This window comes from Schistocerca gregaria, chromosome 3, assembly GCF_023897955.1.
Source record: "Schistocerca gregaria isolate iqSchGreg1 chromosome 3, iqSchGreg1.2, whole genome shotgun sequence".
In the NCBI taxonomy this organism is placed as follows: domain Eukaryota; kingdom Metazoa; phylum Arthropoda; class Insecta; order Orthoptera; family Acrididae; genus Schistocerca; species Schistocerca gregaria.
In genome coordinates, this window is record NC_064922.1 from 530,612,545 (window position 1) to 530,630,179 (window position 17,635).

Consider the following 17,635-nt stretch of genomic DNA (forward strand, 5'->3'; position numbering starts at 1 on the left):
TGTTCTACAATTTTGTTGCGTCCACTGGATGGTATCCTGTAACTGTCATCTGAAATGGAATCAATGGGTTCAGGAGGGCAAGATCTCACCACCCACACTATTAGCACCTAATGCGATAGACATATCTTTCGCTTGGCTCTACCTCTATATCATGTACCTTGATGACACAGCAACAGAAAGAGGCACACCAACAGACATGGCCCCAATGACAACGTAGTATGCAAAAGAGTGGCACCACAGCATTTCTTCAGATGATTCCTATTTTCTATATACAGCAACATGATGGACATTTGCATACATGGAGGCTCCAAGGGGGACTAACATTGCCAGAGGCCACTCACTGACACATGGGTCCAACACCTGGCACAATGAAACAGTGCTATGGGTATAGAAGATGACCTCTGGTTAATATGGCTGTTAGTTCGGGCAGCATGCACTGTGTTTCAGATGTTTTAAGACTAAAGGCGGTGGTGTATCTTAGACATCTTTGTGACTTTATATTTGAACAAAATAACACAAGACCACGATACCTTTGCTGTTCTTATCTTCTTTGATAAAGAGAATATTTGAATGTTGCCCAGGTCAGCATGTAGTCCAGGTATCTGAATCACTGAAAAGATCTGGTCATGGCTTGCTGATGGACTGGCATGCCACCACTAACCAGCCAATACAATTGATGAACTCCGGCATAGAGTTGTAGTAGCACGGAAAGATGAACCTAAGTCTACCATCCAAGCTTAGTTCGACTTGATATGTACAGTTTGATCCCTTATGAATTCACATGACTTTATTCCTAGCAAGATTAGAGCCATTATCGCTTACAGATGTGGCACGACTGTGGACTAAATTTTGCACCCTTTACACCCACATATCTCCTTTAAATATGATAATGCACTCTTCCCGCTGTACTGCATAAAGTTTAGTCATCTGCTACCCTTTCTGTCAAACCAGAGAGGAGGTCTTCAGTTCTTACTTTAGCAAAATGTAGATTCTTACAGGTATACTCCTTAGTGTCTGAGTATGAGAAAAAGTTAATAATCCAGAAGTTATGCCTGGGCTTTTCAACTGATCTTCCTGTATGCCATGACTCAATTCCCCGAGTTTGAAATATGAGACAAAGCAAAAAGTCATGATCATATTTTCTAAGCCACAAAAAACAACAATGATAAAAGTTTATGTGCCTTAATATTAAAACTATTTTATTCTTCAATGTATTTTCCATTCAATTGCATATAGTTCTGGGATCCTCAAAATTTGTTTTCTGATGCCAACAGAGGCGCCAAAATTCATGTCACGAACCCTCCTCCTCTCCCTGAGATACTTCACAAGTCCCAATATGTGGTAATCAGGAGTTAAAGCTGGATTATAGGGAGGAAGCACAGGGATTTTCCAACCACATTTTATAAAGAGTCCATAATCAATGGCCATGATATCTAACAGCAAACTTTAAGACACTTCCATCTGTCATTACTATTTCACCAGTTCTGTCTCTTTTATGAAGGAATTACATGATTTTTGTGTACATATAGCTGATTTCCCTAATCAGCGTGTTCATTTGTTGCTAGTTCTTGTCCAACGTTACAATCCTCTTCCTTAGTTATAAATAGTTATAGGCACTGATCAAACCATTTATCACTTATTCAGGATGCACACTGTCATAACATACCATGGAAAACAATGATGCTTCTATGGCAACTCATTCATCTACTGCTGTTAACAGCCTAATTTCTAATAAAATATAGAGTAGTCACTTACCTTAACAACAACATAACAAAGACCAAGAATTCTCTTTGAACGCCTCAATCCCAGAAGAGATGCTATAGTGCGCAGCACAACAAGTCCCAGGCCTATCATGACATACCCACATAGTGTTGTTACAAGTCCTTCAAAACGTGATGCCGTAGCATGTTGCTGCAGACCAAATCCCATAACTGCAAAATGTCCTATGTGATACGGGCAAAATGCAAATACCAGTATGAAGAGAGTGTTGAGAGAGACAACCCAGAAAACGTGTTCCAGAAATGCAAGTGACCCGTCAAAGCCCAAAAGCTTCTCCCATGTGAGCTCTTCTGCTGCACGATCCCATTCAATAGGATTCCAGTTGCCTTCGTCAGCTCCCTGATTAGCACCCTGCTCGTCCCCTTCAGCACCCCCATTTTCTAAAACATCTGCTGGAGCTTCAAGTTCTGCACCAGCCACTGGTGGTGGAGGGACACCACCACCAAGGAAAGCTCCAAGTTCTGCACCAGCTGCTGGTGGTGGAGGTACACCCCCACCCCCGCCACCTCCACCACCACCAAGAAATGCTCCTATTACCATGGGAAGTGCTTCCTGTGAAACAAACAAAAATAATGGACTCTGTTTTTAGAGCATCATGACACTATTTCATCAACAAACATTTTGCTTGAAGAAATTTTTTCTGCAAAAACTTAAAGCTTTAAGAAAGCTGTCAAAACTTTCATTTTTAATTTTCAAATGTTCCTATTCACAAATGGTCCAAAAAAGAATGAACACAAATACAAAATTGGTTACCCATATCAGTCTTCGTGACTACATCATCATCATCATAAAATATTCATAATAGTGGCATTCTTAAGGGAAAAAAGGACCAAGTAAAACCTGATGTTGGAAATTTCAGTCTACCTATACAGCTGAAACAAAATCCTGTCATCACAAAACCACAAACAGCTCAACAACTCTGAAATCTGACACTTCAACTGACCTTTTTAACAAAACATCATGTGCCATTTTAAAATGAAACATTTATTTAAAACATCACAAAGTAAAACAATCCTAGAAGAATAAATCAAAACCATCAAAGTGTAACCAACCAACCAACAATCCTTTACAGAATGGACAGACCTACTTGCATACTCTGTTGTCATTCATTACTGATAAAGAACTAAACATAAAATTACATCTCCAACCAAATACAACACATCACACTAACAATACCCAACCCGAAAACTAATCTACTGTAAAAAAAGTGCTGACATCAAAATAACTCATTAACAAACTGCCACGAATTCTTCAAATATTAATCTCACAAACTGCACTCAAGAAGCCCAATGAATCACTAACAGGGCTCTTGGACCATTTAGAGACAAACATTCCATACTTGAGCACACCACTGCATACTCCAACACAGTTGTCTGCAAACACAATCCATTTCAAATTCACTGTGCCCTTGTGATATCATACAACACAGTTACACCCAAGATTAAAGCAGATGGGTGGTACTGTGAAATTCAGTTGGCCCCATTTTCCAAACCTACTAGATTTTCATGCATAAAGCCATGATAATGACATCTGATACACAGTTATAATCATTTGCAAAAAACAGCAGGAGCAATTTATCAGCAGACAGACACTCCAGTCAAAAATTTTACTGATAACTCTTGAAAGACAAAGGTCTTCGACTCTCGGCCCAGTAAACAATTTTAACCTGCCATAAATGTCTAAACTTGTATATAAAGAACGTATCCAAAATTTTATCAAGTTTAATGATGGAAAATCCAGAATGGAATAATGACAGCATTATGAAAAGGATAGATTCCTACTCAATACAGAGTGGAGACAGTGAGTAGGAAAAAATAACAGGGGGGGGCTAAAAAGTTAAGCTTGGCAAAAACACACTTTCTCCATTCATTAGACACACACACACACACACACACACACACACACACACACACACACACACACACACACAGAGGTGCGCATGCGCAAATATAACTCACACTCATATGACCACTGTCCCTGGAAGTCGAGGCAAATCTGTGAGCACCTGTGACTGATGGGATAAGCAATCTGGGTGGTGGGGGAAAGGAGGATGCTGGGACTGAGAGGGACAGTGATAGCACAGTGGGGGTGGGGGATTACAAAGTGCTGCTCATGGGAGTGTCCAGGGAAGAGGCAGAAAACAAGAGAAGTAAAAAAACTGATAGGAATAGGGAATGTACTAGATGGACAAGGACAATGACTAACGAGGGTTGAAGCCAGTAGGGTTATGGGGACATACAATTTACTGCAGGGAGGGTTCCCATCTGAAAGGTTCAGAAAAGCTGGTGTTGGTAGGAACGATCAAGATGGCCCAGGCTGTGAAGCGGTTACCGAAATGAAGAACGTTATGTTGGGCAGTGGGCTCAGCAACTGCGTGGCCCACCTGTTTCTTGGCCACAGTTTGTCAGTGACCATTCATGCAAGTAGACAGGTTGTTGGTTGTCATGTTCACGGAAAACACACCACAGTGGTTGTAGACCACATGACTAGTTTCACAGGTAACCCTGCTATTGATGGACTATGTAATGCTTGTGATCACACTGGGGTAGGTGGCAGCAGGAGGATGTATGGGACAGGTCTTGCATTAGGTCTATTACAAGTATACGAGCTGTAAGGCTAGGGGTTGAGCGCCAGGGTTGTGTAAGGATGGACGCGGATATCATGCAGGTTTGATGGAGTACACTGTGGGAGGGTGGGAAGGATAGTGAGGAGGACATTCCTCATTTCAGGGAATGACGTGAGGTATTCGAAGCTATGGTGGAAAACATGATTCAGTTGTTCCAGTCCCGGTTGATAACGAGTCACGAGGGGAACACTCCTCTGTGGCCGGACAGTGGGATTGGGACATGGTGGAAGGCTTGAAAGATAAGGCACAAGACATCTGTTTCCAGACAATGTTGGAAGAGTAATTACAATCTGTGAAGGCCACAGCAAGGCCTGTGATTTATTTCCTCCTCTTCAGATGCGATAGCCACAGGTGGCTAGGCTATATGGAAGGGGCTCCTTGGTATGGAATGGATAGCAGCTGTTGAAGTGGAGGTACTCCTGGTGGCTAGTGAGCTTGGTATGGACAGAGATACTCATATAGCTACCTTTGAGGTAGAGGTCAACATAAAAAAAAAAAGGCTTGTTGGGTTGAGGAGGGCCAGGTGAAGTGCATGCGAAAGGTGTTGTGGTTCTGCAGGAATGTGGATAAGGTGTCCTAACCCTTGGTCTGGATTGTGAAGATGTCGCCAATGAATTTGAAACAGGTGAAGGGTTTACGATTCTGGGTGGTTAGGAAAGGATTCCTCTAGATGGCAAATGGATAGGTTGGCATAGGATAGTGTCATGCGGGTGCCCATTGCCATATCCCAGATTTCTTTGAGGTGACACCGGAATCCATAGGGTGCTGGGAAAGGTAGTGTTCAATAGGGAGGGAGTGTGTTTTTGGGGATGTGTGAACAAATATTTCCTAGCATGCATAGTGGCGCACAAGATTTGATATGCAGAGTTCATTAGACTCTGTAGAATATACATGTTCCGTGTTTGTTGATGGGCAACGTAATATATTTGCGTAGCCAAATGTATTAATATGTGTTGTGCAAATAAAGCAAAAGCCTATTTTGTCCCTTAAAATAGTTGTTACTTGTCATTTAGCTGTGTTAATCTGAATAAACTACAACAGGTTAAGGGCCCAGCTACTGAATTAAAGCAAAATGGGATGTTGTAAATGGTAAATTGGAACCTATGGAATCAAGTTTTGCTACTAAGGATCGGAAGGTGAAATCAAAACTAATCCTTTTGATTGATCGAGTGAATTATGTTCACACAGAAAAGGCTACATCAGCAAAGGAGGTATGGGACAAATTGAAAAACATATTTGAAGATGGTGGCTTAACCACAAAAGTAGGATTACTTCATGAGCTGATAACCACAAGACTGAATTAGTGTAAAAGCATGGATGAATATGTGAATAAAATAATTTCAATCCCCAATCGTCTGTGGAATATTGGTTTTGAAATTGCAGATGAATGGACTGGAAGTTTATTGTTAGCTGGACTACCAGAGAAATATTCGCCAACGATTATGGATTTGGGAAATTCGGGAATACCCATTACAAGAAGAAGAAGAAGAAGAAGAAGAAGAAGAAGAAGAAGAAGAAGAAGCCAATAAGATTTTTCAGATGCTAGATAATTGGACATATTGCTTCACAGTGCAACGAAAAGTTAAGTGTTAATTCTAGTAGTCCTGAGAGAAAGACTACCCATAAAGATGACGCATTTTCTGTTTTTCACTCTTTTAATGAAGCAAGTGACGATCATGCAGAATGCTTCCTAGATTCAGGAGCATCTGTGCACATTACCAAAGCCCCGTCAGGTTTACATAATGTTCAGTCAAGGATTGACATTGGAATTTCCACAATTGAAAGATCTAAGTTAAGGTGTGAACTCGCAGGAAAAGGGGATCTTAATTTGCTTGTGAATGGGGAAAAGGAAATTGTTACTGCTCATAATGTACATTATGTAAAGAATATTGAAACTAATTTGTTGTCAGTAAGCGAAAGAGTAAAGAAGGGTAATAAAATTATCTTCGATAAAGAGGGAGCCAAATGATAGACTTGTGGTGATATTGTAGCAACTGAAAGTAAAGTAAGGGGTATTTACAAAGTGAATACAGTTCAAAATACTGCCGAAACAGAAAATCACTCTGTTGATGCTGCAAAAGGTTTCTTGTGGCACAGGAGACTTGGACATTTGAATAGGAAAAGTATGACTTTAATGAAGAATATGGCAACTGGAATGGAAAATTATGGAATGAATAATGTCCAATGTGAGGTGTGTTTTGCAAGAGAAGCAGGCTTGACTGCCATTTAAACAAGCCAGAGCAGATCTACCGAAGTCTTGCAATTCATACACTCAGATCTCTGTGGACCTATGGAGAATAAATCCTTAGGAGGTAGCTTCTATTTTCTGACATTCATAGATGCTTTTTCTAGATACATGTATGTTTATTTTATAAGTAGCAAGGATCAAGTGAATGGTGTATTTTTTGTTTATTGCAAAATGGTCGAAAGACAGACTGGGAAGAAAATTAAAGTTATTAGATCAGAATATGTAAACAGATGGTTTAAGTGACAGTTGAATGAAATGGGTATTAGACATCAGACTACAATTCTCTACAGTCTTCCTCAGAATGCAGTTGCAGAACGAGCCAACAGAACCATTGTAGAAAAGGAAAGAAGTATGTTAAGCGATCCTGAGCTATGTAAGTGTTTTTGGGCAGAGGATGTGTCAACAGCAGTGTATTTAATTAACAGATCACCAACCAAAGCTGTGAGACACATGACACCTTATAAAGTATGGACTGGGAAGAAACCAGATCTAAAGCACTTAAAAGTCTTTGGATGTGAACCATGGTTCAGATTCCAAAACAATTAAGAGGAAAATGGGCTGTTGGCTACCTTGAGGATTCAAAAGGTTACAGATTTTATAATCCTGTGAATAAGTAGTACAGATGTAGTATTTTTAGAGGATTATAGAGCTAAAATAAAGGAAAGTAGCCAAAATGATACAGTAATGCAACAAAGCATAATGTGTGATAGCGCTGGTACAGAGATGGGAACTGAAACAGAGGAAGACAAGAAAAAAAGAGGAAGCTGATGGGCTACCCAAGAATCAAACTGAGGAAGAAGATTCAATAGAGGAAGACTGTTTAAGGCAGTCTTCACATATAGCAAAACCAAAAGAATATCCAGAGTATGAAATGTATGCTGCCTAAACAATCAACAATGAGCCAATCACAGATGATGAAGCTTTATCAAGTTCAAATGCTCAAGATTGGAAAAAAGGGTATTGAAAAGGAGCTGCAATCTTTTGTGGATAATATACCTTAAAACTTCGTTAACACGAATCTGAAGGGACCAAAAAATCAGGAGCTCGTGATATGTGAAAAACACAGAATTTAGTAAGTATACATGTACAGCAGTACACTAATGTGTAATGCACTACACTATCAATCACGTTATTGTAGACTTATAACACTATAAAGTGATTGTAAAATCCAAGTACTCACAAATTATGTAAGTTACTTTCTTGGAAAAAATTCGGTCATGGTTCGCTGACGTTCATTGGAACTATAATATTTTGTAATTTCACAACCAATTTTAATGACAGCATCCGTAAACCTAGCAGTGATGTTGGATGTTGAAGCGAACCGTTCTAAACAGTCCAAGGCTATAAACATCTCCTGACGGGTAGGTGGAATGGTATCTGTATTCTCTTCCTCTTCACTTTCTTCCGATTGCCCTTCTTGCACCTCGTTTACAGCTTTTGGCACATCCGATTCGACAGAAGTACATATGGCAACATCGTTGTCTACAAAAATGAATTCTTCAAAACTAATCCCAGGGTTTGCAACGTCCTGCAGAACTGTCCATTCAGTAGGTGACGTGGCATCTTCTAACTCGTGGACATCTTCAGTGTTGCTATGTCTCCAAGCTCTGTTAAAGCACTTCGATATATGATGTGGCGATACAGACTTCCAGGCTGCTGCAATGGCTTTTATTGTGTCAAGCAGATTCCAATTTGGGGTTGCACTATTGTTTTCAGCAGCACAAATTGCAGCTCTTACAAGTCACTTACGATAAGCTCTCTTTACGAGAGAGATTATGTCTTGGTGCAAAGGCTGAAGGCGGCTTGTGGCGTTGGGTGGAAAAAAATTGAACCTTTATGTTGGATAGGTTCAGATCATGAACGTTATGGGCAGTACATCTGTCCAACATAAGAAGAACATGTCTATTTTGAGCAACCATTCGACTGTCGGAACGAAGAAACCACTTGCAAAATGATGTGCCATCGCTCCAAGCTTTCTTGTGGCGAGAGTAGATGCAAAGTAAAGTATCCATATTTATGTTTTTAAAGCAACTTGGTTTCTCGGGTTTATCAATAATCCAGGGATGAAAATTCTCACTGCTGTCAGCGTTACAGCACAGAACAACAGTCACACATTGTCTACTTCATGCTCCAACATGACACTTATCACTTTTTATCCCCAGGGTGTGATTTGGAAAAAGATAGTGGAAAAATCCAGTTTCATCCATGTTAAACACATCACACGAGGCATACTTTTCCCTCACTTGGTTGAATTCATGCAACGAGCTGTTCACTCTTTCTTCATCAACTTTATTTACCTCACCACAAATTTGTACAGATGAAATTGAATGTCTGTTTTGGAACCAATACAACCAACAAGGAGAACAATGGAAGTCTTCGATGCCCATATCTTTAGCAATACCATTTGCTTTTGACTGAATCACAGGGCCAGTTAAATGTGTGTTAGATGCACGCATATGATTGAACCATTCTAGCAGTAACGCATTGATGTCTTCATACTTGGCGGTACGAAGTCATTTAGATTTGTTTCCAGAGCCTGATGCCGCAGCATTAATAATTTTTTCTCGATTCTTAATAATCTTAGATAGGTAGATTTAGGTATTCCAAACTGATCTGCAATTGCTGTTTTCTTGGTACCATGGTCCACTTCATCTAGAATCTTAAGCTTTAACTCTACATATAGAGATGTCTGTTTCCTCTTTGCCATTTTCGCATGCTACAGTACTGGTTGTAACTGTAGTTTTTATTCAGTATTCCAACTCTATATGGCTACGACTAACAGGACACCTGTCAAATCTGGCACTGAGTACATTCCTAAATGCTGCTGCACACATTATTGAATGTCTTACAATGTACAGCATACACTGATTGTTGAGGTGATAATCACGGCTACCGACCTACAATACGTTAAAAACAAGTCAACAACAAGTATAATTAGCTTTGTAGCTACATTTCCTACATTCATTTCGGGAAAAAAATTATGCTTCAGAATACTCTAACTTTGGAAGTTTGTGTTATAGTGCAATTTAATTATGCTAGGAACTGAAACAAAGTTTTGTAAATCACCTTAACCGAAATTCGTGTTAACCAATAAAACATACCATAAGAACTAATGTATTCCTGGCGGGAGCAATATTTTTTATGCGTTAACCATGAGTTTGTCTTGTGCGAGTTCGCGCTAACGAGGTTATACTGAATCTGAACGGGTTGACATGCCTGAAAATAAAAAAGCCCCTAAGAATGAGATGGGTGTTTAACATTAAAAATCCTGAGAGTGCAATACCAAAATTCAAAGCCAGATTGGTAGTTAAAGGATATTCCCAGATAGAAGAGATTGATTACAATGAAACTTCCTAAGCAGTGGTGGAGTATTCATCATTAAGATACCTTTTAGCTCTTGCAGTAAGGGAAGACTTATTCATTCATCAAATGGATGTGAAAACAGCCTACCTGAATGTAAGGCTGGAAGAGAAAATATATGTGATTCCACCTGATGAAGTTAAGTGACCTTATCAAGGGAAAAGGAGAATTTGCAATTTGAAGAAAGGCATATATGGATTAAAACAAAGTGAGCATTGCTGGAATAAATGTTTGCATAAAACTTCGATAAAGCTAGGCATATTACAGTCAAAGGCAGAATCAAATATATATCATAAAAGAAGAAATTGCAATCATGGGCAAAGAGGTAGACGATTTCTTAATTTTTTTTTATTTTAACCAATAGTGAAAGCCAGATGAACTTTTTTCAAGAACAGTTAGGGTTAGAATTTAATATGCATTATTTAGGGGAAATTAATCAATACTTACGCATGAAGATTCTAAGAAGTGCGAACAGTGAAGAATTATGGATTGATCAATCTCTGTACAAAAGAAAAGTCTTAGAAAAGTTCAATATGGAAAATTGTAAACCTATTTCTATCTGTATGGAAAATAATGCAAAACTGCTAATAACTGATGATGGTAAGAAACGTAAGGAAAGTGTACCCTATTTGGAAGCTGTAGGAAGTCTACTGTACAGAGCACAGACTTCCAGACCAGACATTGCAAATGCCACAAGTGCAGTAAGCAAGTTTTGCAGTGATCCAAGAGAAAAGCACTGGATGGCAGTCAAGAGAATAGTCAGATATTTAAATATTCTAAAACTGGAAATGTAAATTTGGATCTGTACACTGATGAGTGAAATAGAATATCCTCCAACATTAAAGCCAACTATGGTATTTTGGCAATATGGGAGCTATTAAACTGGCAAAAAATAATGTCACCAGTGTAAGATCCAAACATATCGACATAAGACATCACTTTATAAGATATCATGTGTAATAGAGAAATATAATCCTCAGTTGTCTATGCACAGAAGAAATGTCATCTGATCTAACCAGGCCTTTCAGTAAGGACAAATTTCAGAAGCTGGTGAAACATTATGGTTTAACCTAACATGTACAGTGTTGAGTATCTGAAAAATATTTGTTCCAGGGGGAGTGTTGGAGACATGTGAACACACATTTTCCAGCGTGCAAAGTGGCGCACAAGATATGATGTGCAGAGTGCATTAGACTCTGTGGAATATACACGTTCCGTATTTGTTGATTGGCAACATAATATATTTGCATAGCCAAGTGTATTAATGTGTGTTGTGCAAATAAAGCAAAAATTTATTTTGTCCCTTAAATAGCTGTTAATTGTCATTTAGCTGCCTTAGTCTGCATAAACTACAACACACACACACACACACACACACACACACACACACACACACACACACACACACACACACACACACACGGCAGTCCATTGATCGTTACCGGGCCAAATATCTCACAAAATAAGTGTCATACAAAAAACTTAAAAGAACAAAACTTGTCTAGCTTGAAGGGGGAAACCAGATGGCCCACTAGATGGATATCAACTGTGTTTTTAAAAATAGAAACCATCATTTTTTATTACGTATTTGTGTAATACGTAAAGAAATATGAATGTTTTAGTTGTACCAAGTTTTTCGCTTTGTAATAGATGGCGCTGTAATAGTCACAAACATATTGCTCACAATTTTAGACTAACAGTTGGTAACAGGTAGGTTTTTTAAATTAAAATACAGAATGTAGGTACGTTTGAACATTTTATTTCAGTTGTTTCAATGGGATACATGAACCTATGTGAACTTATTTCTGAGAATGCTGTTACAGCGTGATTACCTATAAATACCACATTAATGCAATAAACGTTCAAAATGCTGTCCGTCAACCTCAGTGCATTTGGCAATACGTGTAATGACATTCCTCTCAACAGCGAGTAGTTCGCCTTCAGTAATGTCCGCACACGCATTAATAATGCGCGACGCATGTTGTCAGGCATTGTCGGTGGATCACGATTGCAAATATCCTTCAACTTTCCCGACAGAAAGAAATCTGGAGACATCAGATCCGGTGAATGTGCGGGCCATGGTATGGTGCTTCGAAGACCAATCCACCTGTCATGATATATGCTATTCAATACTGCTTCAACCACACACGAGCTTTGTGCCGGACATCCATCGTGTTGGAAGTACATCGCCATTGTGTTACGCAGTGAAACATCTTGTAGTAACATCAGTAGAACATTATCTAGGAAATCATCATACATTGCAACATTTAGATTGCCTTTGATAAAATGGGGGCCAATTATCCTTCCTCCCATAATGCCGCACCATACATTAACCCGCCAAGGTCGCTGATGTTCCACTTGTCGCAGCCACAATGGATTTTCCGTTGCCCAATAGTGCATATTATGCCAGTTTACATTACCGTTGTTGCTGAATGACACATCGCCACTAAATAGAATGTTTGCAAAAAATCTGTCCTCATCACGTAGTTTCTCTTGTGCCCATTGGCAGAACTGTACATGATGTTCAAAGTCGTCGCCATACAATTCCTGGTGCATAGAAATACGATACGGGTGCATTCGATGTTGATGTAACATTCTCAACACCGACGTCTTTGACATTCCCGATTCTCGCGCAGTTTGTCTGCTACTGATGTGCGGATTAGCCGCGACAGCAGCTAAAACACCTACTTGGACATCGTCATTTATTGCAGGTCATGCTTGATGTTTCACATGTGGCTGAACACTTCCTGTTTCCTTAAATAATGTAACTATGTGGCGAACGGTCCAGGCTCTTGGATGATGTCATCCAGGATACCAAGCAGCATACATAGCACAAGCCCGTTCGGCATTTTGATTACAATAGCCATACATCAACACAATATCGATCTTTTCCGCAATTGGTAAATGGTCTATTTTAATACGGGTAATGTATCATGAAGCAAATACCATCCGCACTAGTGGAATGTAACGCGATACCATGTACTTATACGTTTATGACTATTACAGCACCATCTATCACAAAGCGGAAAAAGTGGTCCAACTAAATCATTCCTATTTCTTTACGCACTACATGAATATGTAATAAAAAAGGGAGGTTCCTATTTGGAGAAAAAAAAAAAACTGTTGATATCCGTTCGACCTATAGCAGCACCATCTAGCGGGCCGACCTTAGCGCCATCTGGTACCCCCTTCAAGCTAGACGAGTTTCATTCTTTGTAGTTTTTTCGTTTGATGCTTATTTCATGAGATATTTGGCCAAGTCACTATCAATGGACCATACTGTGTGTGTGTGTGTGTGTGTGTGTGTGTGGCTTTTTGTCTAATGCAGGAGAAGGCCTTCTGGCTAAAAACTAAACTTGTTAGCAGTCTTTTTGTTGTACCTTTCGGCACCTCAGAATCTCCATTATATGGTGAGTAGCAATCTAATCTTTTCATAACATTGTCATTATTTTAACAAATCTTAATAATCTGTATGTTATGTTTAGCTATTGCACTTTCTATGCATCATAACTAAAACCTCTCACTATGATATGAAATGAGTCTAAATTTTCATTCATGAATGTCACACCAAACAACCTTCTCCTTCCACATTCTTTCGACAACCTGCCTGTCAGTTTAGGCAAGCAAATATTAATAACGTTTCTATCCCCCTGTAGTCTACAAACATCTGCATTAAAACACTTCTTATCACATTCAGTGTTTTTAACACACATTACCTGTTCAAGGACATCATTGTTGTCAGGAGGCTGTGGGGGATTAGCAGGTGCAGCTGGTGCATCTGCCACAGCTGGGGGGTTGTTGTCTCTCTCCAGCCAATCTGGGCCACCACCATGTAGAACATTATTGTTGTCAGGATGGTGTGGAGGGTTAGCAGGTGGGGCTGGTGCATCTGCCAAAGGTTGAGGGTGGTTGTCCCTCTCCAGCCAATCTGGGCCGCCACCATGAAGGATTTGTTCTCTTAGCCACACAAGCCCAATGAATGCAAATAATGTACAGGTCACAACAAAACAACCATGGAAAACATCAGATGCAATATTTTCCGTGGAGAGCATGTCAAGGGGTAAAGTCAGGATCTGCAAAAAAAAGGAAATACCTCCTTCAATACAATGTTTATTACTGAGTGTCAATGCTTTCATCTATTAATCTGGATCTTATCAAACACTATTATTATCATTTCAATGCAAAACATTTGCAATTACAGTATAATGAAAATCGGAAAAAATGACATAAGAAGGACTACGTATGTTACATAAGTAAAACCACACATTTCAGTTTTCAACAGAATGTAAACAAGTTTTTAGTAGGCAAACACATGTAGTTCTTTATACTTCCTCCCATTAAAATGTATCACTACTTCAAATTACTTAGTGAATTGTTAATCTTTGTACTGCTCTCTTTTCCTGTAAGTTACCTCACTTGGCATTTTGCTTTGATGCCACTCATAATATTTTTGTTTATCTTGTTTATCTTATTGGCTATTTCATAGTAAATATGACATTTAATTTAGTTCTTGTGGGTAGTAGCTTAGATCGTGTCGTTTACTAGACGTATGTATGTCTAGTAGAGATAATGATCCACTATGTTTTGGGTTGTGATGTACACTAGACTTAGACAAGCTTCTTACAAGATTGTGATGGCACACTGAACTTTAGTGTGGCTTGAGGTCTAGGTTAGGTTGGAAGGTGACAAGCTAGTTGTGAGGTGGCACACGAATTAATATATAACACAACATAATCGGTCTTCTCTATACATTCCACATTTCATAGTACCTGAAAAAACAGTTACTTTTCCACTGCACTCTTATTTTAAAGTTTGTAATATGTTTCATGACATTAATAACAAGAACATTCTTGGTTTTATTAACAGCTTCCCAACCCCCCCCCCCCCCCCGGTCATATTTTATTTTTAGGATGTTTTTGTATACACCATGGGGCTGTCAGCACAATTCTACATTGTTCACTAGTCCCACAATTTGTTCAAAATATATTTACATATATATGTTTGCAGAACACAACACTGAACACAGGACCAACAATATACAGCTGCTAGGAGGACACTGTGCTGTAATGAGTGTCACAGACAACTATACTGTACTGACAGATTTGTTACTGTGAGATGTACACACAACTCTGTGGGACTTAATAAATACTTGAAAACAATAACAAATAAAGGCAGCATTCAAATCAAATTATTGTTAATTCCAAGCATAGTAACTTCTGCACAGAACATCTGAAAAGCTGAGTGACTCGATACTGGGCATCTATCACACATCAAATATGAAACAAGTCCTCCTTACCAACTGACCATGATATACATTTAAATAAGCAAAGCAATATTTCGTTGAAAAACTATTAAGTCATATTACTGGAGTAAAATACCTACTTCTTCACTCCACAATTGTACATTTTTACACAATAAATTTGTACTCACCGAGTCGACAGAGCCGGTGAAGAGACATCTGTAGATACGGCACGCTGTAAGAGGCACAACACCTAGCCACGCAACAGCTACCAACGTATAATGTAACCAATATTTGACAGCTGTAGCTATGCTTGTAAGCAAACCGCCGGCTACATCCCGTAAAGGTAAACGCCTGGGCATGTCGGGAGAATAAATAGGTGTGAATGAAAAGCGATGACCGCATAATTCACAGTATTCTTTTCGGCTATAACGCATCCACTGAACTAGGCACTCTTGGTGTATCCATTTTATGCTTCCAGTACAAATGCACGGATGAAACAAGGGCCGTTCTGGGGAACCCTCCGATCGGCAGACTCGGCATATGTCAGCTCCTTGTAAATCTTCCATCATTTTGAACTTCGTAATTCTCAAGCGGGTGTAATCTGTGAAATCAGGTAATAAACAAATATATAACACTTAACCTTCCATCACGGGGAAAACAAGATTCGCTATAAATATAAATGTATATCAGGGGGTACTGGAACTGATCGGACGAAGTTACAGTGTATCACATTAATAAGCAACATCATACCGTCTTCACCGTGCTACGTTCATAACTATTGTGTCCGTCGTCTTCCTTGAGTTTAATAATATCCTTAGTTAATATGTCACAGTGAACTCGTGTCATTATTTTGAAGTTTCTTCGTAATGACAACAGAATACTCATCAAACACTATTGCCATCATATTCAGAGTACTTGTCATACTCTGAAATTCACTGCCAACAATTTAATTTCGATTCTAAATTTACGATTATACTGTATCCTTCAACACAACGTAATAAAAATCACATGCAATAAGGCAACACAGTACTGACAACCTGACTTGTTACGGTAAAGATTTAATAAAGATAAACTTTGACTTTCTGAACCACAATAAATACAGCAACAAAAACAGAAATAAGTAAAACTTATGAATATAATCGAAGAATTTTATGATATTTATTGTCTTTCGAATCATTCATTCTGGAAGTTTTAATACCAAGGCATAAATAGATGCGTTTTTGAAGAAGAAATGTGTCAGACAGAAATCTTATTATTCCCGTAACAGCTATTCATTTTTTCCGATATTTTTCACTTTCCTAGCAGAAACCCAATTAAATATTTTTTATACAATATTTTTGTCAAGATTTCCACGGTCACAAATGTTTAGTGTGACTGAGCAGTGTCCGGTCAGATATTAGAAATGATATTACATTCTTGTTACCTTGAAACGGGATTTTTTATGTTAGCTCTTATTTGCCCCTAAGAAAATTTTTATTCTTTAGCCTCCATCATCGACAACATAGGAATATTCTATGCTCGTATTCATTCCGAGCTGCGGAGAAGTCTGTTGTTTTAAATGAGCCAGAATGAGAAAACAGCGCCATAACTCCATTATAAGAATTCCCAAATCACCTTTATAACATTAACGTTGTTGATTCCCCATGCAGCCAAGACAGCGAAGAAGGAACTGCCTTAAATCATGAAATTTTACAAATTTTTTGCGTGGCTTTTATTTGCAGCGAGCACAGAAATATTTGCTTTGTAAACAAATCCGCATTTTCTTGCCTTTAGTATGCCCCAAATACCTGCCACAGTGAACGAAATTATATCAAAATTGAACCAGCTGAACATTCCCGTGCCGATTTCCATTATAGTTCTATTAAGCATGAACGATATAAGGATTTATCAGATTATTGGAACATATCTCAAAGCTACAGAGATCAATATTTAGTTATGTATGTACATGAAGTGCATAATTTCTAAAAAAAGCCCTTCTGGGGAGGGAGTTAAAATTTAGACTTCGTAAAACCTTATTGTAACACTCTTCTGTGCATGTTAAAAGCGCGAATGCAACACCTGTACTGGTAAAAAGTTAAGTTCTATCATACCATCTCTCTTAATCTGCAGTACTGTTTTTTTTTCTTTTAGAGGTATCATTGCAGAGTACCAGAGCACACTGTCACAAATCAAGCATTGAGCATATCTATTTGTATGTGACATTACAGTGTAATTTCAATTTTGTTGAGGGTAACTATATCAGAATATGTAATCCACAAAGTAATGCAGCTGATTAATAGGGGTATATCACTTAAAACCAAATATAGTTGTGAATAAATATCAAATTGAGGATAGGAAATACAAAAATCACAGAGTCACACATTCTTTAGACAAATTAAAC

The 17,635-nt window shown here is 38.7% G+C and overlaps 1 protein-coding gene across 2 annotated transcripts in view; it reads right to left on the reverse strand.

The window, feature by feature from the left end:
* Positions 1-16,540, reverse strand: part of LOC126355937 (E3 ubiquitin-protein ligase MARCHF6) — a 42,337-nt gene extending 25,797 nt beyond the window's left edge. The window contains exons 1-4 of one of the 2 annotated variants that reach the window (XM_050006511.1): positions 16,006-16,540; positions 15,444-15,856; positions 13,730-14,086; positions 1,756-2,331 (exon numbers count right to left, since the gene is read on the reverse strand). In XM_050006511.1, coding sequence (XP_049862468.1) covers positions 1,756-2,331; positions 13,730-14,086; positions 15,444-15,824 — 1,314 coding nt within the window. In that variant the 5' untranslated portion in view covers positions 15,825-15,856; positions 16,006-16,540. The remainder of the gene's footprint in view (positions 1-1,755; positions 2,332-13,729; positions 14,087-15,443; positions 15,857-16,005) is intronic. The other variant, XM_050006512.1, reaches the window with a different exon arrangement.
* Between the last annotated feature and the right edge of the window lie 1,095 nt (positions 16,541-17,635).